Source organism: Ursus maritimus, unplaced genomic scaffold (genome assembly GCF_017311325.1).
Source record: "Ursus maritimus isolate PB19 unplaced genomic scaffold, ASM1731132v1 scaffold_2, whole genome shotgun sequence".
Taxonomy (NCBI): Eukaryota; Metazoa; Chordata; class Mammalia; order Carnivora; family Ursidae; genus Ursus; species Ursus maritimus.
The window spans coordinates 7,277,092-7,301,677 of record NW_024424452.1 but is presented as its reverse complement, the minus strand read 5'-3'; the positions used below and the strand labels follow the sequence as shown (position 1 = coordinate 7,301,677).

General features: G+C 46.4%; 2 protein-coding genes across 6 annotated transcripts in view; one reads left to right on the top strand and one right to left on the bottom strand.

Moving 5' to 3' along the window:
• Positions 1 to 7,543, top strand: part of ZCWPW1 (zinc finger CW-type and PWWP domain containing 1) — a 31,396-nt gene extending 23,853 nt beyond the window's left edge. For all 3 annotated transcript variants that reach the window (XM_040634848.1, XM_008698418.2, XM_040634847.1), the window contains 3 exons: positions 5,219 to 5,282; positions 5,774 to 5,923; positions 6,684 to 7,543. In XM_040634848.1, coding sequence (XP_040490782.1) covers positions 5,219 to 5,282; positions 5,774 to 5,923; positions 6,684 to 6,991 — 522 coding nt within the window. In that variant the 3' untranslated portion in view covers positions 6,992 to 7,543. The remainder of the gene's footprint in view (positions 1 to 5,218; positions 5,283 to 5,773; positions 5,924 to 6,683) is intronic.
• Positions 7,544 to 7,689: 146 nt separating this feature from the next.
• Positions 7,690 to 23,618, bottom strand: PILRA (paired immunoglobin like type 2 receptor alpha). 3 transcript variants are annotated; one of them, XM_040634850.1, is made up of 7 exons: positions 23,360 to 23,617; positions 22,654 to 23,046; positions 12,367 to 12,561; positions 9,102 to 9,132; positions 8,463 to 8,512; positions 8,215 to 8,258; positions 7,690 to 8,037 (listed from the first exon to the last, which is right to left on the bottom strand). In XM_040634850.1, the coding sequence occupies exons 1-7, from the start codon at positions 23,412 to 23,414 to the stop codon at positions 7,912 to 7,914; spliced, it is 894 nt and encodes a 297-aa protein (XP_040490784.1). In that variant the 5' UTR covers positions 23,415 to 23,617; the 3' UTR covers positions 7,690 to 7,911. The 3 variants fall into 3 exon arrangements, with proteins under 3 accessions (XP_040490784.1, XP_040490786.1, XP_040490783.1); XM_040634852.1 differs by lacking the exon at positions 8,215 to 8,258 and having other exon boundaries at positions 7,897 to 8,037; XM_040634849.1 differs by lacking the exons at positions 7,690 to 8,037; positions 8,215 to 8,258; positions 8,463 to 8,512; positions 9,102 to 9,132; positions 12,367 to 12,561 and having other exon boundaries at positions 21,053 to 23,046; positions 23,360 to 23,618.
• Between the last annotated feature and the right edge of the window lie 968 nt (positions 23,619 to 24,586).

Here is a 24,586-nt window from a genome sequence, read left to right as displayed (position 1 = left end):
CTAATATTTTGTTGAGGATTTTTGCATCTCTTTTCATAAGAGATATTGGTCTGTAGTTTTCTTGGAATGTCTTTGTCTGGTTTTGGTATTCAGGTAATGGCCTCATAGAACGAGGTAGGAAGTATTCTCTGTTTCTTTTCTCTGAAAGAGATTATAGAGAATAGACATAATTTCTTCCCTAAATGTTTGGTGGAATTCACCAGTGAATCCATAGGACTGGTGCTTTCTGTCTTGGAAGGTTGGCTACTAGTTACTGATTCAATTTTGTTAATTGATAAAGACTTATTCAGATTGTCTGTTTCTTCTAGTGTGAGTTTAGACAGATGATATCTTTGAAGGAATTGGTCCATTTCATCTTGGTTTTCAAATTTGTTTGCATAGAATTATTTATAGTATTCCTTTATTATCCTTTTAATGTTCATGGACTCTGTAGTGTATTTTCTGTTATTAGTAATTTGTTTCCTCTCTCTTTTTCTTGTTAGCTTGGCTAGAGGCTTATCAATTTTATTGATCTTTTCAAAGAACCAGCTTTTTTTGTTTCATTGATTTTCTCTACTAATTTCCTGCTCTCATAATCTCATCAATTTCTGCTCCAATTCTTATTATTTCTTTTCTTCAGCTCATTTTGGATTTAACTTGCTCTTCTTTTTCTAGTTTCCCAAGGCTGAAACTTAGACTATTGATTTTGGATCTTTCTTCTTTTTTAATATATGTGTTCAGTGCTAAATTTCCCTCTAAGTACTGCTTTTGCTGTATCCCACAAATTTTGATAAATTGTATTTTCCTTTTCATTTAGTTCATATTTTAAATTTCATTTAGTTCAATACTTTAAAATTTCTCTTGAGATTTCTTCTTTGATCCATGTGTTATTTAGAAGTATGTTATTTAATCTTTGTGTATTTTGGGCACTTTTTAGTTATCTTTCTGTTACTGATTTCTAGTTTAACTCTGTTGTGGTCTGGGAGCAGACACTGTATGATTTCTATTCTTTTCAATGTGTTAAGTTTTGTTTTATGGCTCAGAATGCGATCAGTCTTGGTGAATGCTCCATGTGAGTTTGAGAAGAATATGTATTCTACTGTTGTTGAATATAATGAAGTAATTTGTAGATGCCACTTATATCCAGTTGATTGATAGTGTTGTTGAGTTCAGCTGTGTCCTTCCTGATATTCTGCTTGTATCCATGGATCTGTCCATTTTTGATAGAGTGTGTTGAAGTCTCCAGCTATGATAGTGGATTCAACTATTTCTTTTTGCAGTTCTGTCAGTTTTTGCCTTATGTAGTTTAGTGCTCTGTTGTTAGGCTCACTTTAAGGATTGTTATGTGTTCTTGGAGAATTGACCCCTTTATCATTATGTAATGCCATTCTTTATCCCTGGTAACTTTCCTTGCCTTGAAGTCTGCCTTGTCTGAAATGAATAGAGCTACTCCTGCTTTCTTTCGATTAGCGTTAGCATGGTGTGTTTTTCTATTTACTTTTAGTGTGTGTGTGTGTGTGTGTGTGTGTGTGTGTATCTATCTATCTATCTATCTTTATGTTTAAAGTAGACTTCTTGTAGACAACATATAGTTTGGTCTTGGTTTTTATTTTTTTATTTTTATTTTTATTTTTTTTTAAAGATTTTATTTATTTATTCGACAGAGATAGAGACAGCCAGCGAGAGAGGGAACACAAGCAGGGGGAGTGGGAGAGGAAGAAGCAGGCTCATAGCAGAGGATCCTGATGTGGGGCTCGATCCCATAATGCTGGGATCACGCCCTGAGCTGAAGGCAGACGCTTAACCGCTGTGCCACCCAGGCGCCCCTGGTCTTGGTTTTTAATCCACTCTGACAATCTGTGTCTTTTAATTGGTGTATTTAGACCATTGATATTTAAATTAATTATTAATATAGTTGGATTAATGTCTATAATATTTGTTACTATTTTCTGTTTGTTGCCCTTGTTCTTTTTTCTTGTTTTTGTTTTCCACTTTTTTTCTGCCCTGTTTCTTTTTTTAAAGATTTTAGTTTTTAAGCAATCTCTACATCCAGCGTGGGACTTGAACTTACAACCTCAAGATTAAGAGTCTCATGCTCTCCCAAACGAGCCAGGCAGGCATCCCCAAGTGGTTTTTGGTTTTGTTTTGTTTTTAGAGAGAGGAAGTGTGTGTGAAAGTGGTGGGGAGGGGTAGAGGGAGAGGGAGAGAGAGAATCTTAAGCAGGCTGCATGCTCAGGGTGGAGCCTGACTTGGGGCTCCATCTCATGACTTGAGCCAAAACCAAGAGTTGGATGCTTAACCAACTGAGCCATCCAGGTGCCCCTCCCCACCCCACAAGTGGTTTTAACTGAGCATTTTATATGAGTCCATTTTCTCCCCTTCCTTAGCATATCAGGTAAGGTATTTTTTTCCTTTGGCTTCTTCTGGGGCTTTTTCTTTTTCTTTTTTCCCCTTGTTTTAAAAGTTATTAAATTCCAGGTAGTTAACATACAGTGTAATATAGTTTCAGGTGTATAATCTAGTGACTCAGCACTTCCATACATCACCCGGTGCTCATCACAACAAGTGTACTCCTTAATCCTCAGGGCTTTTTCTTTCTTTCTTTCTTTCTTTTTTTTTAAAGATTTTATTTATTTATTCGACAGAGACAGAGACAGCCAGCGAGAGAGGGAACACAAGCAGGGGGAGTGGGAGAGGAAGAAGCAGGCTCATAGCGGAGGAGCCTGATGTGGGGCTCGATCCCACAACGCCGGGATCACGCCCTGAGCCGAAGGCAGACGCTTAACCGCTGAGCCACCCAGGCGCCCCTCAGGGCTTTTTCTTTAAATTTGATTTTCTGTAGTTTGAAAATAACATGCCTACATATGGTTGTTTGGCATTTATCCTTCTTGGTGTTCTCTAAGCTTCCTGAATCTGTGGTTTGGTGTCTGACATTAATTTGAGAAACTTCTCAGTCATTATGGTTTTTAATATTTCTTAGGTTTCTTTCTTTTTTCCTTCTCCTTTTCCATTGTGCATATGTTACACATTTTATAGTTGTCCTACAATTCTTGGGTATGATGTTCTTTTTTTTTTTTTCCGTCTTTGTTCCCTTTGCTTTTCAGCTTTGAAGGTTTCTGTTGAGATAACCTCAAGCTCAAGGATTCTTTCCTGATCCATGTTCAGTCCACTAACAAGCCCATCAAAGGCATTTTCTTCATTTCTATTACTGTGTTTTTGATCTCTAGCACTTCCTTTTGATTCTTTCTTAGGATTTTCATCCTTTTGCTTACGTTGCCCATCTGTTCTTGCATGCTACTTTATCCATTAGAGCCCTTTGCATATTAATCATATTTGATTTCAGTTTCTAGTCTGATAATTCCATGCCATGTCTGGTTTTGATACTTGCTCTGTCTGTTCATATTGTGTTTTTTGCCTTTTGATATGCCTTGTAGTTTTTTTCTTGATTGCCAGACACAATGTACCAGGTAAAAGAAACAGTTGTAAATATGCCTTTATTTATTTTTTTTAAAGATTTATTTATTTATTTTGGTGGGGGAGAGAGGGAGAGAGAGTGCGAGTGGGGCGTAGGGGCAGGAGGAGAGAGAATCTTAAGCAGACTCCCCGCTGAATGTGAAGCCTGACTCGGGCTCGATCCCACAGCCCTGAGATCATGACCTGAGCCTAAATCAAGATTCGGATGCCCAACCAACTGAGCCACCCAGGCACCCCTAAATATGCCTTTAGTACTGTGGTGGTAAGGGGTCAGGAGAGGAGATGTGTTCTATAGTCTTACTATTAGGTCTCATGTCTTTTTTCTTTTTAAAAATTTTTTACTTATTTAAGTAATCTGTACACTCAATGTGGGGCTCGAGCTCACAACCCTGAGATCAAGAGTTGCACCCTTTTGTAACTGAACCAGCCAGGCAACCCTAGATTTCACGTCTTTTTTTTTTTTTTTTTAAAGAATTTATTTATTTATTCGACAGAGATAGAGACAGCCAGCGAGAGAGGGAACGCAAGCAGGGGAAGTGGGAGAGGAGGAAGCAGGCTCCCAGCGGAGGAGCCCGATGTGGGACTTGATCCCATAACGCCGGGACCACGCCCTGAGCCAAAGGCAGATGCTTAACGACTGCGCCACCCAGGCGCCCCTAGATTTCACGTCTTTAATGAACCCGTGCTCTGGACTGTGAACATCGCAGTGTTTCTTAGTGATTTCCTCCCCATTAGGTGGGACAAGATGGCTAGAACAGGCTGAGGTTAAATATTTCTCCTCCCCCAGGACAGTTAGGCTCTGATCATAACCTGGTAGATTAGGCTGTGGTTAGCTAGTTTCTCCTGAGAGCAGGCCTTTTTCAGAAGGATAGAGTGCTCTGGTATATTTCAAAATGGTTCCTTCCCCCTCCTCCTGCTGGAAGCATGAAGGGATTGTTCTCTGATATTTTGTGTGAGAACCTGGCAAGACTCCTGAGGTCAAACTCAGTCTGGGAGCCCCTATAAGACTGGGCACCACTGGAGTTTTTTGTGTTTTTTGTTTTTTGTTTTTTAAACTCTCAGACTTGTCTGCATTGAACAATTTATTTAGTACTGTTGAGGTTTTCCTGCCCTGGAAGTGGTTCTTGTGAGAACTGCTGGTTCTTCTGCTTATGAGTCTGTGCCCTGTTAAGTTATGACTCCCTGCATTTGCCTGTCTCTTCAGTCTTGAGGACAGTAGGTTGGTGGCCCTGTGTCCTTACCTCTTTTATCAAAACAAAAACAGTTGTCGATTTTTCAGTCTGTTCAGCTTTTTTACTTGTTGTTAGAACAGAGTGATGACTTCCAAATCCCTTACATGTAGAACTGGAAACTAGAAGTCCTGAAAGATAGATTTTTTACTTTCTCTTTTAATTATTTTTTTATTGAGGCAAAATTGGTCTATAACATATATAGGTTTCAGGGGTACAATGTTGTAATTCGATACTATGAAGTGATCAACACTAAGAGTCTAGTTATTTTTTTTATTTTTAATTTAACAGTTTTTTTATCATGTTCATGACCTAACTTTATTTCTTTCTTTTGTGCATAAAGCCTTGTACTGACTAATACCAAATAGAATGGAAAAGAGAACAGTTTTATTTCTGTTGTCATTGATTTAAACAGTATCAGGCTACAGAAGCTAGTGTGACTCCCCTAACCACGCATCATTTCTGTAGCATCCCACTCTATTAAAAACACAATTAGATGAGTTCATTTACATTTTATTTTTCTCTCCCATTCTCAGGACCCGACTTTGCCCAGTCCCAAGCCAGCCAAAATTCAGACAAAAAAACCCAAGGCAAGAGGTAAGCAAGCCAGCTGGGAAACAGGTATGAGCTACCATTAAGGCAGAGCAGAGGCAGACAGTGGGAGGGGTCTGCAGGTCACCGGATCTTACTGACTGTCTCAGCTCTAAAATCTGCAAAAATGGTGAAGATTCCTACTAGTGTCATCAGGGAAGCCGTAGCCTCTGTGCTTCTGTATTCTGATTACAAAATCTTACATTAAAGGTGGGATGAATGTCTTAAATTCTTAGCCAAGAAGGATGACTTCCTGGAAGAGACAGGCTATGAGGAAAAACATAATGAAGAAGGTCCAGGACAAAAACGAGGGGACAGAGAGAGAAAGAAAGAAAGAACGAAAGAAAGTAATATTTGGGGAAAAGGAAGGAAACGAGAGAACTCACTAGACTGAGAATAAGCAGAGGATGCAGGGCAGAGACTAACTGTGGGGAGTCTATGGACCCTTGCTGAGCTGTCATTTAGAGAGAAATAAACAAATGTCCCTAATGGTTGGGGGGTTGGGGGTGATGCAGATGGACGAGATGGACGAGATGGGACCCTGCAAAAGAAGACAATGAAGAGATCTCTGGGAAACGAATCTGCAGCTCCTTCCGGACCCATAATAGGAAGGAAAGAAGGGCATGGAAAATCGGAGCCTGACCAGCCAGGTAAGGCTCAGGGCCTGGGCAAAACTATGGGAAATGAGATTCAAGTCTGTGTCTCGCCTCCCTGGATCATTATTTAACTTTATAGCTTCCCATTACTTTTAAAAAGAACAAAAATTAGGGGTGCCTGGGTGGCTCAGAGATTAAGCGTCTGCCTTCAGCTCAGGTCCTGGTGTCAAGCCCCACGTCGGGTTCCCAGCTCAGCGGGGAGTCTGCTTCTCCCTCTCCCTCTCCCCCTGCTGGTGCTCTCTCTGGCTGTCTGTCTCTCTCAAATGAATGAATAAAATCTTTCTTTTTTTTTTAAAAAAAGGACAAAAATTAGGCATCTCAGATCGCAGACTGTAGTACACACTGTAGAAACATAATGGTTATTGATGTGATTTGATCCAAGGACAGAAGAATGGTGAGGAAGGGGGAACTGACATTTATCAGGTATTGCTGTGAGCTGGGTAGATAGAGACTCCTTGCTGGTTCCCTTTAATTCTTTCAATATCTCTATGACTGAACAGTTGCCATTTTAGAGATAAGGGGACTAAGGCCCAAAGGGTTTAAAATTTGCTCAAGACCCATGACTAGCATATGGCTAGGTCCATGTCTTGTATCCAGGTCTTTCTAACTCCAAAGCCTCCCTCCCCTTTTTTCTATTGAGAAAGGTCATTTTTCCCAGAGACTTTTTTGGAAATAGGAATTGAGGAATTTGACTTGCAAAAGGTAAGGCCAGATGGCCTAATAGGACTCTCGGTTTCATCACTTTTTCACCCAGGCCCTAAGAAAAAATTTAAAGCTCCCCAAAGCAAGGCCTCAATAACCAGCTTGTCTGAGGACAAAGAAGCTAGAATGGTGCCCAAGGACCTGACCCCATCAGCTCATCGCGGGGCCTGTCCTGTGGTGGGGAAAGAAGGCTGGAAGTGTCCTCGGGAGGCTGGAAGTGTGCCCCCTGACGATGAAGCCTCCAGTGACGTGGACCTGGAGCAACTCCTGGAAGATGTTGGAGAAGAGCCGGAGCAGCTGGAGGAGCCGCGGTGTGGAGATGCGGCCGGCGAGTTCACCTTGGCCTTCTTCGAGGAATAGCTGTGCGCGCCTGCCTCCCTGCTGCTCTCTCACTCCCTTCCCTGCCAGCAGGAGGGAGAGACCCTCAGAGGGTCTCTGAGAAGCTGCTACATGTGGGGCTTGTTCATCGGCTACAGGTTAACTGGCTAATGTCCCAGCTGTGCGGTTTACAAGTTAATAAAACAGGTTACAGCTTTCCAGCTTTCTGTAGTCGGTCTCTAACCACGTGCTTCCCTGCAGCTTCCCTCCCTCCCCTCCGCTCCTGTGGAACGCCCCTGTTTCTATGCGAGGCTGGCACAGCGTGGGGATCTGGGAAGGCTGGGACACCGGAGTCCTGGGAGAAGGCTGTCGGGAAGGGCAGGTCTGGGTTCAGACCCAGCTCAGCCACTTACTAGGTGCGTGGCCTGGAGAAAAGCTCTAACCATTGTGGTTCTCTTCACGCCTCAGGTGAGTGCGTCCAGTCCCGGGTCAGCTTGTTGGAGATGCTTAAATGAGGTGGTGCGTTGGACACATGCTCGTTCTGATGGTCAGGGAAGGAGAACGGGTAGAGGAGGGGCAGACCCTGGGTTCTGGGCTGGCTACCAGCTTTCAGGCTTATTGGTCCCCAGAGGCAGTCACCGAACTCCAGTACTGGGGGAGGGATCTCAGTGTGAGCTTTTTAGTATAGTTCATTTTTGGTGAGAAGGAGAAGACAGAAGTGGAAGATGCCATCAGTTTTCTCCTTAGATGCCTTTGGGCAGATTCTGCGGGTACTTTTATTCTTGTGGGCAAGGGCTGGGAAGGTGGAGAGGGAATTGGAGCAGATGGCTCTGTTTCTCTGCGGTCCTTGGTGGCCTTCCACACCCGCTGGCTCTGAGTCTTCTGTGTCTGGCTGGCATTATTATCGAAGCTGTGACCTGCTGGGCAGCTTAGTCAAGGAGGTCATCCTCCAGTCCCACTCATCAGGCCTTTACAAGAGAGTATAGGGTCTCCTCCTGGGGAGGGATGCAGGGAGGTGGTGCTGGTGATGAGGAGCTGGAGAGGGAGAGGGAGGCATAGAGGATGCCGCTGTTGTCCTGGGCTTCATCCTGGTGTGAAGGAAGGAGAAGGACGTGAGACAGTGGAAGGGGAGCTGTCCTCACCTGAGAGCAGTAACCTGGCACCTGAGTGCTCCACCGACACAGCGAGCAGTCCCTGTATTCCCTCTACCCCACCTTCTCCAAACTTCTCTTTAATTCCTTCAGGCCCTAGTCTGAGATGCTTACCTTGGGCTCCAGCTTGGGCTGCAGCTTGGGGTCTGTTTGTTGTCCTAGAAAAAAATTAAGGCGTGCCGGGGTCAGGTGGCATGCCGGCCAGGGTAGAGAAATGGGCAGGGGCCTCCAGCAGTGAGGTCATCGGCGTCAGGACCGGGGTCAGGCAGGAGGGATGGGTGGGGCACGTGTGTGAGCAGGGAGTGTGTGAGGAAGGAAAGGCCAAGGTGTAGAGGGGAGGAGTGATGGGGGTAAGAACTTACTTCTAATCCCAATGTTCTCATACTTCTCCTCAGTGTTTTGGGAGGATCCCCTGTATAGGGAGGAGAGGGAGGAAAGTGGGTTAGAGGCTAGGCAGAAGAGAGTTCAAACCTGTCTGGGGCTGGTTCTCTGTGTGTGGGGCTCTGCGACCCCCTGACACTCTGAGGTGAGCTCTGGTTTGAGGCTCTCTCAGGAGGCCTCCTGGAAGATTGAGAGACAGTTTGCAGTGTAGCCAGTAGAGGTCCCAAGGGCGCATTGAAGGTGGATTGTCCTGGTGAAGGGGCTTTGTTGGAGGAGCCTTGGGAAGGGTAAAGTCTTGTCTGCCCTGCAGCGTTGGTACAAACTGAAGAATGAACACCAACACCACCCATCTCAGGTCCTGGCAGGTGCCCAGCCCGGGAGGGAGAGAGGGGAGGGAAGGGGCTGGAGAGAAGGAAAAAAGTTGGGAAGATGGGTTGGAGGGAAGGGGAGGTGGGAGGGTGAAGAGGAAGAGGGCTCCAGAGGGACGGAGCGGGGGAGAGGCTAGGAGCTGAGGAGGGAAGTGGCTCTGAGAAAAGAGATGCCCACTGGGAAAGGACCTGTAGAGCCCTGTGCTCTTCCCATAAGGAACTAACTGTTTCCCAAGCAGGACAAGCACTCACCTGGCTACGGTTTGGGCTTTAGCATGCAGACCTGNNNAGGGAAACAGAACATGTCAGGGTGCCAACCATAGAGGGCATCTCTCCCCCCTGCCGTCCTGCTTTGTGTGTTCTGAGGCCAACCCCCAGAGAGACCAGGGCATTGGAGCAGCTCTGTTGGGCCCACCTGGGACTCAGAGTGACACCTGCTGGCATCCTGAGGCGTCCCAACCCTGTCCTGCGGATGTCCTCAACACCAAATCTGGAGAGCAGCTCTTGCCTGCATGTTTTCCCTCTCTCCGTCCCCCTCACTCTCTCTCTCTCTCAGCTTTTCCCTTTGTGTCCTTCCCCGTTCCTAGAATTCCCCAAGCACCCCTCAACCTTTCTCCTTCCATTGCTGAGGCCCTGCCAACCCATTCCTCTCCTTCCACCCTCGTCTCAGCCTCACTGCTTCCTCCTGCCCTGAAACACTGGCTTTTTGTGCTTTCCTGTGGCGGTTGTTTCTCTCCTGCCTTGGGAACTTCATAGCTGGGACCTGGGTCTGTGCTGCAGCCCGTTCCTCTCCACCTTCCGCCACTGAAAACTGCCGGTCTCCCCACCACCCTCTTCCCTCCTCATCTTCCTGAGTCTCTCTGTGGCATTTCCCAAGGATTGGCCCCTGCTCCACAGACATCCCCTCTGCCACCCAAACCATCCTGGGAGGTCCTGTCATCCACAGAGACAACCCTCTGAACACACGGGACTCATGTCCCCCAAACTCCAGTGCCCTCAACTCTGCCATACCCTGGGGTGTTTTGTTTTGTTTTGTTTTCTCTGGGACTGAGAACTCGGAAATATTAAATGCCAGCATCATTTTTATGCTACGTCTTTCTTTCCTTCCAGCTTTCTCTTACCATCATCCTGCTTGCTATACCTGTGTTTTGAGCCCCCGAACTCTTATCCCTTAGTAATCCACTTTCTTTCGGGCTGTGCAAGCTCCCTGCTGATCCTCTACTCTCCACTCCCCCTCTCATGAGCCCCTTGACCTCTCCCGTTCTCCTGTCTTTCTGCCACACTTAGCTGACACATCTTTAGTTCTGGATGCAGCCTATGGCAGGGGATGCTATTTGCTTACCCAATATCCATTCATTTCTTCTTACTCAGTTACAGCACCTTGATTTTATCTGGGGTGGCCGTATGCTCCCCTACTGATAGATATGAGACCTATGACTACATCCTTGCCAATATGGTTCAAGGGGAAGTTGTGGTCTTTTCATCCTTTCTTCCTTCCTCCTGTTTCCTGCCTGGATTCAGAAATAATGGCTGGAGCCTGAGCAGCTGTCTTGGATCACGAGGCAACCTTCAGGATAGAAGCCAGTAGGCAGGAAGATGGAAGCCTGAGTGCCTGAGGACAGTGGCTTCTACCATCTGCCTCCTCATCCTTTTATATGAGGGGAAACAAGAAACTCTGTCTTATCTAAGCCCTGTTACTTTTGGTCTCTGGTGCCAGCAGGGGAATGTAACTTCTAAGCAACAAGTTCTAGAAGTTTCTAATCTGCATGGTTAATACTGCTGGGGGAAACATGATCATGTGCAGCGATGCTTTTACAGAGCTCTGGCTTCTCATCTGGGTGCAATCCTGAGATACCATCTTCCATTCCCCCAGTGACTGTCACAGCTCTTCATCTCCAAACCTCATCCTCACTCTAGAAACAACCGCTGTCCTTTTTCCTCTGCAGAATTAAAAGCAATTTGTGTATCATTGAGTTTATCAATATACTTATTCATGGCTTTTAGGTTTTATGTCATACTTAGGGAGGCCATCTCCACTCCATGGATATAAGATGGCCTCACATGCTTTCTCTAGTACTGGGGTTATTTTCCCCCTCATTTAACTCTTTGATTGATCTCTGTGGAATTTATTTTGGTGCAAATTATGAGATAATATTATTTTCTCCAGATGGCTAATCAATTCTTCCAGCACCGTGTGTGGAATGACTCATCTTTCCCCATTGATTAGAAATACTACTTATTAACCTACTAAATTCCTGAATATATTTTGATCTGTTTCATCCTGCCTATATGTGGGCTTTTCTCTTTTCATATATTGGTTTATCTGTGTTTTAGTATGACAGCAACTCATCATTTTAATCATTACAGCTTAATAACTGCAGGCGCTACTGCTCATATGGTCCTTACTCCGTGCCAGGATCTATTCTCAGTGTGTTACGCTTAATTGTCATGACAACCCTCGGGGTAAGTATAATTACTCTTCCCATTTTCCTGATGAGTGAGTTGAGGCACAGAGTCATAGTATCATTGCCCCAGAGTTGACTCAGCCAGGATCTGACTGCAGGCTGTCCGGACTCTTTGCTCTTCACCTCTGTGCTTTAACATCTGCTGGGGCTAATCTCCTCTCCCTGAAAATCTTCTTCAGAGGAATTTCAAATCAATATTGGAGGGTGCTGGGGTGTAAATAATGAATGTCTCTAGCCCTCTCCTCTTGAGCTATAAATGCACACATCCACATTTCTGATGAACATCTCTGCTCAGATGCCACACAGGCATCTCTAACATATCCCAAACTAGAGAACCATCATTCTCCCCCAAACATGGTCTTTGACCCCTGTGTTCTCTAATTCGTTCGGTGGCGTCACCATGGATTCATTCACCCTGGTTCTTCCCACTCCCTCACCTCTACACCAGTCCAATCACCAAGTCCTACTGGTTTTCCCTCTTAAACTGTTCAGGATCTGGCTCTCTCCCTCCATCCACCGCGACCACATTAGACTGGCCCCACCCGGCCCCCTCTGGCCCCTCCACCTCAGACTGATGTATCTGTAAGGCAGAGCTGATGTTGCCTCTGGGATCAGAGGCTTTGGGTTTCATTTACAAGGTGCTCTTCTCCCATCTCCAGCCTCCTCCACAGCACTGAGCTACTTAGAGTTCACACACTGATTTCCTGCACCTGCATGGATAGTGACCTCTTCACCACCCTCACTGTTTGCCAGGCTAATTTTCATATTCTTTGAGTCTTTTTGCAGGGACACTTCCTATGGGAAGTCCTCCCTGATTCCCCTCCTTCCACCCAAATGACTACAGCTCTTTCCAAATGAGGCAGTCACTCCCTCTCCTTTGTGGATGAGGATTGGTCTGGAGCAGTGGTTCTCAAACTTGATCACACACAGACGCCACTTGATGAGACCTTTAAAAATGCAGATTCCCACGCCCAGACCTCAAGCCCAGCAGGGATCTGCATTTTTTAATGCAGAATGATGCTCGGCAGGGGGCGTGGCCCAGAACCACTTACCTTTGCTTCTCCTCCACCTGTGGTAGAGTATCAGTCCCAAAATTGCAATTATGAGCACGGCACCAGCCAGTGCCACCCCGACTGCAGCTCCCACACTCAGGGGTGAAGATGCTGAGCTCCCATTGCCTTCCGAGACACCGAGGCCAGTGCTGATGGGGGCAGTGCTGGTGGGGCCCTCGGTGGTCATCATGGCAGCTGAGAAGACATGAGAATTTAGCAGATTCTCTCCTGGAGGACTGGAGGTTTCTGGATGAAACTTGTCACCTTGTTCCCTAGTTTGGGGAATATTGGGGGAGGGGAGCAACTCTCACAGGGAGGGGGTAAGGAATCCACATCACCCAGCTTAAATGCTGACTCTACCTCCCATCAGTGCTGTGACCTCAGAACCTCATTTCATCGCCGACAAATAGGGATCACTAAGTCACAGGAAGAAAATACATTTTTTCATTGTGGTAAGATATAAGTAACATAAAATTTACTGTTTTAATCTTATTTAAGTATATAGTTCAGTGGCATTAAGTACATTCACCCTGCTGTGCAACCATCACCACTATCTTTCTCCAGAACTCTGTCATTTTCTCAAACCCAAACTCTGTCCCCATTAAACACTCACTACACACCCCCTTCCCCAGCCCCAGGTACCCACTGTTCTGTTCTCTGTCCCTATGAATTTGCTCTGGGGACTTCTTATAAGTGGAACCAAACAGTATTTGTCCTTTCTGGATTGTTTTAATAAGTGGCAAAACATCTGTAAAGCACCTAGTATATATTAGATTATTTTTAAGATTATTTTTAAGATTAAATTAATATATATTGAACTTCCTACAAAAAAATTATACCTTTATAGAAGTTTAATGCACTGTTTAAAAACTGACAGAATGCTGGGGCGCCTGGGTAGCGCAGTCGTTAAGCGTCTGCCTTCGGCTCAGGGCGTGATCCCGGTGTTCCGGGATCGAGTCCCACATCGGGCTCCTCCGCTGGGAGCCTGCTTCTTCCTCTCCCACTCCCCCTGCTTGTGTTCCCTCTCTCGCTGGCTGTCTCTCTGTCAAATAAATAAATAAAATCTTAAAAAAAAAAAAACTGACAGAATGCTAAGCCACAGGAAAAAATTCAACTCCAATGAAAGCTTCAGGTTAGTGAGGACTACATTTTCTGTTGACCTTCATTAGAAAGGAGTAATAAAACCATCTTTTAATTGAGATAAAAAATTTAAAGTCTTAAACAAATGTATATAACATGCTATTTAGAAAAATAAAAACCAGAGGAATACCTATTAAAAAAAAAAATACCTCCTAGAATGTGACTAAAGCCACACGCTAAGCCAAATTCATAGTATCAAGTGCTTTTATTATTTAAAACAAGAAGATATTTGAAAAAGGAACAGAATAGTTGATTCCTTAGAAAAAGTACCAAAACCCGAAAGAAGCCAGCCCTACAAAAACTCAGGAGAAAGGTAATGAAACCTTTGTAGGAATAAATTCATTAGGAATCAGGACAACAGAGATAAATGCAGGAAGTGGTTATTTAGGGGAAAAACAAACAAATGTAAAACGAGAAACAAACAAGAAAATAGACAAGACTCTTGCAAACCTATCAAGAGTCTGTTGAAATCATTTCTGAGTATATGCTCAATTATACGTTGATAAATTTTAAAAACTCTGAATTGGATGATTTTCTGAAATAAAAATTTTTGAAAATGGAGTTAAGTAGTACACTTTCAGTGATAGGTAAACAAAGAAGAAAAAACTTTAGTGGCGCCTGGCTGGCTCAATCAAAAGAGCATGAGACTCTTGGTTTGGGGGTCATGAGTTTGAGCCCGACGTCCGGGATAGATTTTACTAAAAAAAAATAAACTTGAGAAAAAAAAAAGCGAGAACGCTATTAAAGAGCTACCTATCATAAGGATTCCAAGCTCAGGAGGTTTTATGGGTAAATTCTTGTGAAAATTTAAGGAACAAAAAATCCCCAGGTAGATTCTGGAACACAGAGAAGTATGCAACACAATGCAATTCCTATTCATTTCATAAAATGATAACATAATTTTTTTTAAAATATAGGTTAAAATGATAAAGGCCTATGTTTCTCACTGAGCTGAGTGGAGGAAAATACCCAGGACCGCCACGATGGAAGCATAAGTTGGCACAACCTTTGGGAATGCCTTTGCAAAATGTAAGATACCCAGGTTATGCCCTTTGACCCAATGATTTCAGCACTAGAAATCTGTCCTGTGGAAACGCTGAGCAACTGTTCAAAGGCCTGTGTTTAGGGTGTTCTTTGCAGTTTTGTGATGTGGCAGCAACTTAAATGTCTTTAAACAGAAGACTGAGTCAGTAGATTGTGGTACATTGCTACAGGGAGACACCCTGCAGCCTTTTTTTTTTTTTTTAAAGGCAGAGCTGTATATGTACTGAAATGGAAAGATACTTTGTGATACGGGGGAAATGAAAACAAGTTGTAGAGCGGACTAGCACACAGTTGGATTCTATTTGCATAATGTATCTATATCTATATCTATATCTGTATCTGTAAGAGAGAGCATTTTGCAGAAAGAAGTAGTGGCTGGGGAGATACAGTGCAGAGGAAGGAATATACTTTTCATTTGACTCCCTTCTGTATTGTTGGACCTTTTTTTTAAATGATGTGCAAGTATTACCTGTACCTTTATTATTTTCAAAATTCAACATTGATCAAACTTGTATAGGCACATTGTTTATTTTTTTTAAAGATTTATTTATTTATTGGAGAGGGAGAGTATGGGGGGTGCAGAGGAAGAGGGAGAGAGAGAATCGCAAGCAGATTCCCCACTGAGTAGGGAGCAGAACATGGGCTCAGTCTCAGGATCCTGAGATCGGGGCATGAGCCAACACCAAGAGGCAGTTGCTTAACCAACTGCGCCACCCAGACGCCCCAATAGGCACATAATTTAGAGTCCACAGATTCCATAGTTTATAAAAACAGCAGCCCGTGCATAAGGCCCACCTCGAGCTATTTCTTCTGACTTTAACCTCGTTTTTCTAAATCATATGCACATACTGCTGTTGCTTGATTTGTCTTAAGTCATGTTTATTTACTTCCTACCACTGAAATCGAGGATTTAGATCGCTCACACCCCCATGTTCTCCATTTTACTCGACAGTCCAGCATTTGATGTCCTTTTCATGACATGGTTCTGCTCTTGGCTTCTGGGAAACTGTTCTCTCTTTGTTCTTTTCCTGTGTCCCTAGCAGCTCCTTCTGTCTTCTTATTGATTCCTCCTTTTCCTAACCTGTAACAATCATGGGACTACCTAGGTTCAGTCCTAGAAACCCCTCTCTATCTACACTCCCTTCCCAGATAATTTATCCAGTCCCATTGCATTAACTACCAGCGATATGCAGATCCTGCCCAAATTTACATATCCAGCCACCTCTATCCCTGTGCTGCCAACTCCGGTATCTCACTGCCTACTCACACCTCCATTTGTTTGTCTTGTAATATCTCAAATTTCAGATGTCCAGAACAGAACTTTTGATTTCCTCCCAAGCCTGTTCCTCCCCCATGTCCCCCTCTCGGTAAAGAGCAACACCAACCTTGAAGAGGCTCAGGCCAAAAGCCTTAGAGTCACCCTTGCTTCTTCTCTTTCTCACCCCCACATCCCATCATCTGCAAATCCTGTCTGCTCAGTCTTCAAAATATAATCAGCATCTCAACTGCCCTTGTTGTCACCCTATTCAAGGCATATCACCTCTCACTGGTGTCCCTGCTTGTGACCTTGTTCATCCTTACAGTCTTATTCTCCATACAACAGCTGGAGGGACACTTGCACAATGCACATCAGAGCACAGCAGGAAACCCTCAGTAGACTCATTGCACTTAGTGAAAGTTCTTTTCTTGGCTTTCAGAGCCACACAGGACCCACCCCCACTGCCTGTTCTGATCTCGCCTCCTGCCACCATCAGCTTCTTCATCTGCTTCAGCCATTACTTGTCCCACCTCACAGCCTCTGCCCTTGCTGATCCCTCTTGACTAGAATATTCTTCTCTAGACCTCTACCTCAACTTCCTACATATCTGTGCCTAGGCTGGATTTCTCTGCTGGCTTCTCTTAGATCCACTCCCCAACTCTTCTCCACCTGCTTTGTGCCTTTGGAGGCTGGTTTTGGTGGACTCCATCCATGGGTTCTCTCACACAGTGGTTTCTATTCAGTGGCCAGTGGGAGTCACCTTCAGGAGATAGAGGGAGAGGGGCGTCTGGGTGGCTTGGTCGGTTAAGCATCTGCCTTTGGCTCAGGTCATGATCCCGGGGTCCTGGGATAGAGCCCCATGTTGGGCTCCCTGCTCAGCGGGGAGCCTGCTTCTCCCTCTCCCTCTGACCCTCCCGTGCCACCCCTGCCCCCTCGTGCTCTCAATCTCACTCTCTGTCTCAAATAAATAAATAAAATCTTTTTTTAAAAAAAAGAGAGGGAGGGGTGCCTGGGTGGCTCAGTCATTAAGTGTCTGCCTTTGGCTCAGGGCGTGATCCCGGAGTCCTGGGATCGAGCCCCACATCAGGCTCCTCCGCTGGGAGCCTGCTTCTTCCTCTCCCACTCCCCCTGCCTGTGTTCCCTCTCTTGCTGGCTATCTCTCTCTCTGTCCAATAAATAAATAAAATCTTAAAAAAAGAGAGAGAGAGAGGGAGAGAGGAGGGTAGGTCATGGCATAGACCTTGGCCACTTCTCCACTGGGTCTTACATTAATTTGGGTTCTCAGAGACATAGAACTGATGGGATATAGAAAGAGATGTAGAGTTTTGAGGAATTGGTTCATGTGATTATGACAGCTGAGAAGCCATAGTTTGCTGTCTGCAAATAGGAGGCCCAGAAAAGCTGGTGGTGTAGTTCCAAGTCAGACCTATAGGTCCGAGAACCAAGGAAACCATTTATGTAAGTCCCAGTGTGATTCCAAAGTCCCAAGAACCAGGAGTTCCAAAGTCTGAGGGCAGGAGAAGTGGAGGTCCCTGCCCATCCTCTACTTTTTGTTCTTTTCAGGCTCTCAACGGTTTGGATGATGCCCACCCACTGCTAAACTCTTCTGGAAATACAATCACAGACATCCAGAAACAATGTCTTACCACCTCTCTGGGCATCCCTTAGCCCAGTCAAGTTGACACCTAAAACGAAGCATCCCAGAAACATTGACTCCATCTCTCACAGCTCCTCTCTTGTCCCCATACCATCTCTCTAGCCTGCACCTCAGTCCTGGGGATGGTTGTCTCCCATCCCTGACTGGTTTCCCTACCCTGTGCTCTACTCAAAACTCTCCTCAGTCACCCCGTGGCAGTGCTGCGTCCTCCCAGCTCTCACTAATGTTCCCGGGGCCTTTCCATTCCAGTGGAATAGAGTAGCACCCTAGCAACCTTTCTCCCCCAGATTCTGCTCCATTTCCCTCCTTTTCTCTTTTCACCACCATCCAACACACAGAATTAATTTGTTGGCTTTCTCTTCAGTCTTCTTTCCACACCTATGTGCAAATGGTATTGTTGTGGGCATGTTTTGCTTTTTTTTTTCTTTCCTGCTGTTTCCCCAGTGTCCATATCAGCACCTGACACATAGTAGGTATTCAATCAATATTTGTTGAATGAATGAATGAATGAATGAATGAATGAATTTTCTCTTAGAATTTCAAGGCATTCAACCATTGCCGTCCAGCTTCTTCTGTTGCTATGGAGACCGCCAGAGGCATTGTGATTCCCAAATTTCCTGTGGCCTGTTTTTCCCTCTTTAGAAATTTTTTGAATCATCTTTTTGTCCCTGACGTTTTGAAATTTCATGTTGCAGTGTCCCAAGGTAGGTCTTTTTATTTTTACCCATTTCTCTGGACTCCTTTGTTCTGGAAAATTTCTAGAGATATTTGGTCGATGTTTTCTTCCCACAGCCTTCTCTCTTCTGTTTCTGGAACTCCCATTATTTAGAGACTGGAGCTCTTGGACCAATCCTCAGTTTTTCTCTATATGACTTTCCTATGGCTGCTGTAGGAAATGACCAGAAACTGGGTGACTTAAAGCAACTGAAGTTTAGTCTCTCACAGTCCTAGAGGCCAGAGGTCAAAAAGCAAGGTGTTACTAGGGCTGTACACCCTCGGGAGGCTCTGGGGGAGACTGTTCCCTGCTTCCTCCAGCTTCTGGAGGCTGCACCACGGACTCTGCTCTGTGGCCACATGGCCTTCTCTTCTGTGACAAGTCTCCCTCTGCCTCCGTCTTAGAAGGAGGCTAGTGTTTGCATTTAGGGCCCACCCAGAGAATCCCAGATAACCTCCTCACCGCAGAAGTCCTAACTGAGTCACATCTGTTACCATGTAAGGTAAGAGTCTCTGGTTCTAGGAGCTGGAATGTGGGACATGTCTTTGTAGGGGCTGCTCTCCAACCTGCTACAGTTTCCAGGTCCATGACTCTTTGTCGGCCTTCTGAGACATGTCCGTCAACTTGATCTCGCAATCCTTTTACCGGGTTTTCCATTTTCACCATTATAGCTCAAGTTCCCAAAAGTTCCTGGTTTGGAAAGCTCTGTCTGTTGCTCCATGCTTGCGCTCTCAACTTTCGGAAGATGGTAGTTATCTGAGTTTTATTGTCCCTCCATTGCCTTGGTTTCTTCCAGGTCCCCCATCATTCGTTTTGTTGTGTGTTTCATGGGGGAAGGATTCCGTGTTTAGTGTAATCATAGTTTTAAATGGCATCTCAAGCCTCAGGCATCCCAGGCACAGCAGAGGCGAGGGGTCAATCCTCAGGGCTGGGGGATTCCGTGAGAGACAGAGACCCATGTCCTTGCTCCCTTGGTAGCCAGTGTGTAGAAAGCGACGCTGATTGGAAGCTGTGTGTGTGGTCTGGGAGAAAGTGCTTGTCAGCTAGTGGGCTGTAGGATCTGTTAGGATTTCTAGATCCTTTTGGGCCCATCAGATAGATTTCCCAGAGAAGAATCTGCTAATTTCTTGCCCTTCGTGGGGTGGGGGATACCAGCTGGGATGCCTGAGTCCTGGGAGGCATCTAAGGGGGGCAAGGCGTTTAGGGTCTCATCAGTTCACCAAATCTCCAGTTTTAAGGACTGATCCCTTGTCCCCAGTATGCCTGGGGTACTGCCCCCAGAGTCTCTCTGGTCCATCCTTTCTGGAAAGCAAATTTCCATTCTCTGCTGGGTGAGGGAAGGGGGCATAGAGGTTTCCCTGCTTCTTAAACAGTTTCTCACCCAGCCCTCCAGCTTTCTGACCCACTTTCACTCCCACTGTTGGGGGTTCTGGGGTTGCCCTTCATGAACCATCAAGGGGTTTTGCAGTGTAAAAATTGCCTTTCTTCTGGGTCTCCCCACTGCTGGTTTAGGGCTAAGCTCCCCTGGTCTCCTAGGCCAGGTACGTTGGTCTATGTGTTTCCAGCTTCCCAAGTATTGTTTTTGACTACATGACTCACATACTTTTTGTCCGTGTGGATTTTGTCTTAAAAAATTCTCTTTGCTGTCATTTTAGTAGGGTTTGGTAGGGAGGGGAGGTAAAAGTGCATATAACCCACCATTTGGCCAGAATTTATGCAATATTTTCTAGTGAAAATTATAGAAAAATGAATTTTCAAAAATAATCTTGATATTAATAATAAAAATAAAAGATTTAGAGGAAAGCATCTTGTGAGATATTTACGTGGTCTTTAGAAGAACACTCCCAAGGTTACTGAGGGGTATAGAACAGGGGCCATTTCTGGGTGGGAAGACTGGACATTACACTGATTTCCATTTCTGTCAATTGTCTTATAAGTTTAATGCAATTCTGATTTTAAAAATACCTATAGCTGTTTTCTTCAGAAGTTCGCAAACTTATTCTAATATTTATGTGAAGCAATAAGCCAAAACCATAATAAGGTTTTTGAGGAAGTAACATGGTTCTGATGGACATAGTCTTATCAGCCACTGAAACATGACCAAGTTACAGTCCCTAGAACAGTGTGGCGGCAACAAGAGAGAAGGCAGAACAGGGAAATGGAGCCAACAGACCAGAAGTGGGTGCCATCCTACAAAAAGGCCAGGCCTATGAGTCAATGGAGAGGAGAAAAAAGATTCCATAAACGCAGTTGGGATGATTGATTTGTTTCTTGGTAAAAAGATCAATTTAGTTCTTTACCTCACACCATATACCAAAAGAAATCCTCACTACATTAATGAGTTTTACTGTCAAAAGAAAGCATACAAAAATCAGAAGAAATTAGGGGTGCCTGGGTGGCTCCGTTGGTTAAGCGTCTGCCTTTGGCTCAGGTCATGATCCCAGGGTCCTGCTCGGCGGGGTGTCTGCTTCTCCTTCTCCCTCCGCTCCTCCCCTCCTGCTTGTGCTCATACACACACACACACACACACCCACACACACTCTCTCTCTCTCTCTCTTAAATAAATAAGCAAATAAGCAAGCAAACAAGTAAGTAAGTAAATAAATAAAAAAATAAATTCTTTTAAAAAGTCAGAAGAAATTAAAATATTTTCAGCCCCTAATGGAATATAGGATTTGGGGCTAAGAAATAAAAACAGGAATTTACAAAGGAGAATACAGTGAGATTTGGCTACAAAACGAAAACATCTGTATGTAAAAAACATTATTAAGCCAACCACAAACTTATCAGTTCTGTTAGCTGCAAACATCCCTTTGGGGTGATGTCTTTGCATGGCAGTACTTCACTTAGGTAAAACTTTTCTTTTTATTACTTTCCTGTATTTTAAAAAAATATATGAGCATGAATATCCAATTAATTGTATTAATGGAAAAAATTAATTTATTGATGAAACTCATAGCAAACGTGACTGAAACTGAGAAATGAGAAAAGTTAGGAGGATTAAGGAAGGAGGAAGGAGGGGTCTGAGGAGAGCCAAAATCTCCCCGGAAAGGCCATTTAAGGGAAGATGGAGAAGGTGCCAGAAATATAAATCCAAGGCTGTCTTGCCTAATTCAGGTTGTGAGCCACTGTCTATTTGCTGTAAACCAGCGCGGTGGTCCTACGGGGCAGGGGTTACCGAGGGCGGGGCCGCAGAGAGTGTCCTTCCCACCAAGAGCAGTGAGGCATTGCTCAGAATTGCCGGTGCAAGTGGGTGTAAAAAGCAAACCTACGATGTTTAGTTTTTAAGGAATTGCCTACAGACAGTGCGTCCCCCAGTGCCTGCTCCTGGGAGAGACGCCCTCCCCACACTGCTCTGGGGACAAACCTAGGTTCCAGTTCCCACGGCCTGCTGAGTGACTGGGAAGATCCATTAATGTGACACATCCCATCATTGGGTGAAAGATAGGTCAAGACAACGATATGATCAGGTCAGCTGGTGAGGCTGAGCAGCCACTGGTTAAGAGTGGAGGCTCTGGTTTAAACTGGGTTCAAGTCCCGCCTGCACCACGACTGTGGCTTTGGGCAGGCGTTTGGGCTCTTGGAGCCTCAGTGTCCCTATCTGTAACAGGAAGACAACAGCAGTACCTACTGTTACTGTGGGGTCATGGGGAAGGTTCACTAGGGTGATGCATACCAAGTTGTTCAACCCAACAGCGCACAGTAAGCGAGAGCTGCCATATTTCTGCTGCACACGTGCTTCTCAAAGCCAGCACGGAGGAGCGAGATCGGAGTGGACAATGGGGACAGTACAGGCAGAGGTGGGCAGTAGGGATGGGGGAGCAAGGAGGGTCAAGAGGATGGAGGCAGGGGAAGAGGGAGATGGGAAAGGAGAGGAGGGCTGGGGCTGGGCAGGGAGCATTGTGGGTCGGGTTCTGAGGAACAGAGCAGGAGAAGGAAGTGGGGAGATTGGAAAGACAGGTAATGGGGTGTTGCCAGGGAACCTGGGCTCTCGGGTCATCACTGGGTACCTGCTGTGTGTGCTGGGCTGAGCCCATGGCTGTGGGGAGATGCAAGACTCAGGGTTGGCTGGGGCTGCACAGGCAGACACATGACAAAGGGAAGGCAGCCCACATCCTGAAGAAGTCAAGTCCACCAGGATGGCATGGGACGAGGGTAGGGAGGCAGGGCTGGAGCCCCAGCTTGGAGCAAGAAGGGAAGCTAACTGGGGAGCCCAGAAAGTGCTGAGGCCGGGGAGTGGGGTTGGGGCCTGGAAGGGGATGGGTGAGGAGGGCAGCCCAGGCCTGGGGAGATGGAGGAGAAAGAGTAAAGTTGGCAGAGGCCTGGGGAGGAGGTGGGTGTGGGGAGAGGAGTTTGAGAGAAGGAGTGAGGAGGAAGATTGGGGCCTGGGCCAGGCCTGGGGGATGAGGGCACCATGGCCTTTAAGAGCCTCAGCAGGGTGGGCGTGATGGCTGCCGGGGCAGCTGGACTCACCGTGGGTGATGGTGAGTTTGGTCCCCTGGCGGGCCTGCCACACCTTCTTGCCATCTTCTCGTGTTTCCACTTGGACCCGGCAAAAGTATATATTCTCATCCTCCTTCCGCAGGTTCGATATCTGCAGGGAGCCAGACTTCTGACCCTTTGGCAAGTTCAGGGAGATCCGGTTCTTGTAGTCCTTATGGAAGGAAGGCCAAGTACTGTTGTAGATGAACTCCCCATGGAATTGTGTCCGTCTCAAGGCCACACTCACTCTGGAATTCTTGGCTAACTCCCAGCAGTAATAGAAGGAGAAATTGATGTGGACGGAGCCACCCATGGGGGCTGAGAGGTACTTTGGTTGGTTGACCTGATGATAGTCAGGATCTGAATCGCATTCTTCTGAGCTATCTGCAGGAGGGGGGAGAGGAGAGACTTTCAAGCCACTGGGAGAGATGAAGAAGATAACCCCAGACCTTCTGCACTCTCACCCACGCCAGTAGTGTGACAGGTGGTAGGACTGGCTCTCTGGCCTGGGTGCACCTCGCCAGGCTTGGAGAAGGGAAGAGGGTGCAGGGTTGGCACTGACCTAGCACCGTTGCTTGCTGGGGCTGGGAGGCCTGACCAGTTACCCCAGCAGACCCCTTCTCCAACTTCCCAGCCACAGCCCTTCCTGGGGACTCGCTGGGCCCCGGGGCAGAGCCAGGGTGTCCCGGACACTCACCAGCCTGCAGACAAGTCGGCAGCAGCAGCAGAGACAGCAGCAGGGACAGACCCATTGCCTCACTCTCCTCCCAGGGGAGGAGAAGACAGCAGCTCCGTCAAGGCCAGAGGGGAGGCCTTAGGCACCCCTCCTCGGGGGGTCAGGAGACACCCGGAGAGCGTGGATCAGGCCCCTTCAGAAGAGCAAGGGAGGGTGAGAGCCTTCCCCAAACTCACCCGCACCCAGAGTAACCAGCACTTCCTTTATCAATCTGGTTTCTTCTTTTCCTATATTGCACAAGTGCTTCCTTGTGGTCAGAGTGCAGAGAGCCATGACAGAGCCCCCAGCCTCCATCTTCACCCTGAGGGCCATGGTTCTGACCTTGGCCATGTGTGGCCTCTCCCTCCCACCTTGATTCCTGGCTACAGCCAGCCCTCTACCTCTCCTTAGGAGTCAGTGTCTGTCTCTCTAGCTCTCCTTTTCATTGGCTTAGTAGCTCCTGGCCTATGTCCGTCTTCCCAGATGAAGGGGAGGCAGCAGGACCAGCTCCAGCTCTTCCAGCAAGGGGACAGACAGCCATGAGTCTCTGCCCAGCTTCAGCCCCCTAGAGAGAAGGAGGAGGGAACCACTGGTGGTCAGATGCCCTCGACCTCCAGCCCCAGCATCAGGGACACCCAGCTTGCTCCTGGTCTTTCCCTCTCCCAGCAGGGGCTCCCCTTCAGTCCCTCCCCTGCAGTCCTGTGCAGGACCCAGGCCCACCAGCCCCATTCCCTGCCCTGATCAGTTCCTTTTGTGCAGTCTCACACCCTCCCTGGGGTTAAGAGGTAAGGCTGGGCCTTCTGGAGGCCACTCCTTGAACCCCAGGATGCAAGACTGGATTTGCGGGTCCTTCTTTCCCCCACTCTACAGATGAGGAGACAAAGGCTCAGGGAAGCCCTGCCCCAGGTCGCATGACTCTCACGTGGTAGGTCTAAGACTCAAACTCCAGTCTCAGTGAGTCCACAGAGCATTCTGCTCCTTCTGGATGCTTCTGCCCGGTTGCCCCATACAACCTCAGGGCCTCAGCTCCCAAGAACAGGGTTCTGGGGGGTGACTCCCAGGAGGTTATATTTTTATAATGTTCCTAAGGTGATTCCCTCCACAGCTGTGAAAGCCCTGTCTAATCCAGAGCCTTCCTTGACCAGGGGGGATATAAGTCCCAGAGCAGTAGAGTCACCCTGGTGACAGTCCTTCGACAGTCTTCAATGG

Coding starts and splice junctions, on each gene's coding strand:
- PILRA (XM_040634849.1), bottom strand. CDS start 23,414: ATGGGTCTGTCCCTGCTGCTGTCTCTGCTGCTGCTGCCGACTTGTCTG. Junction 23,047..23,359: donor GCCGACTTGTCTGCAGGCTG/GTGAGTGTCCGG, acceptor CCCCTCCTGCAG/ATAGCTCAGAAGAATGCGAT.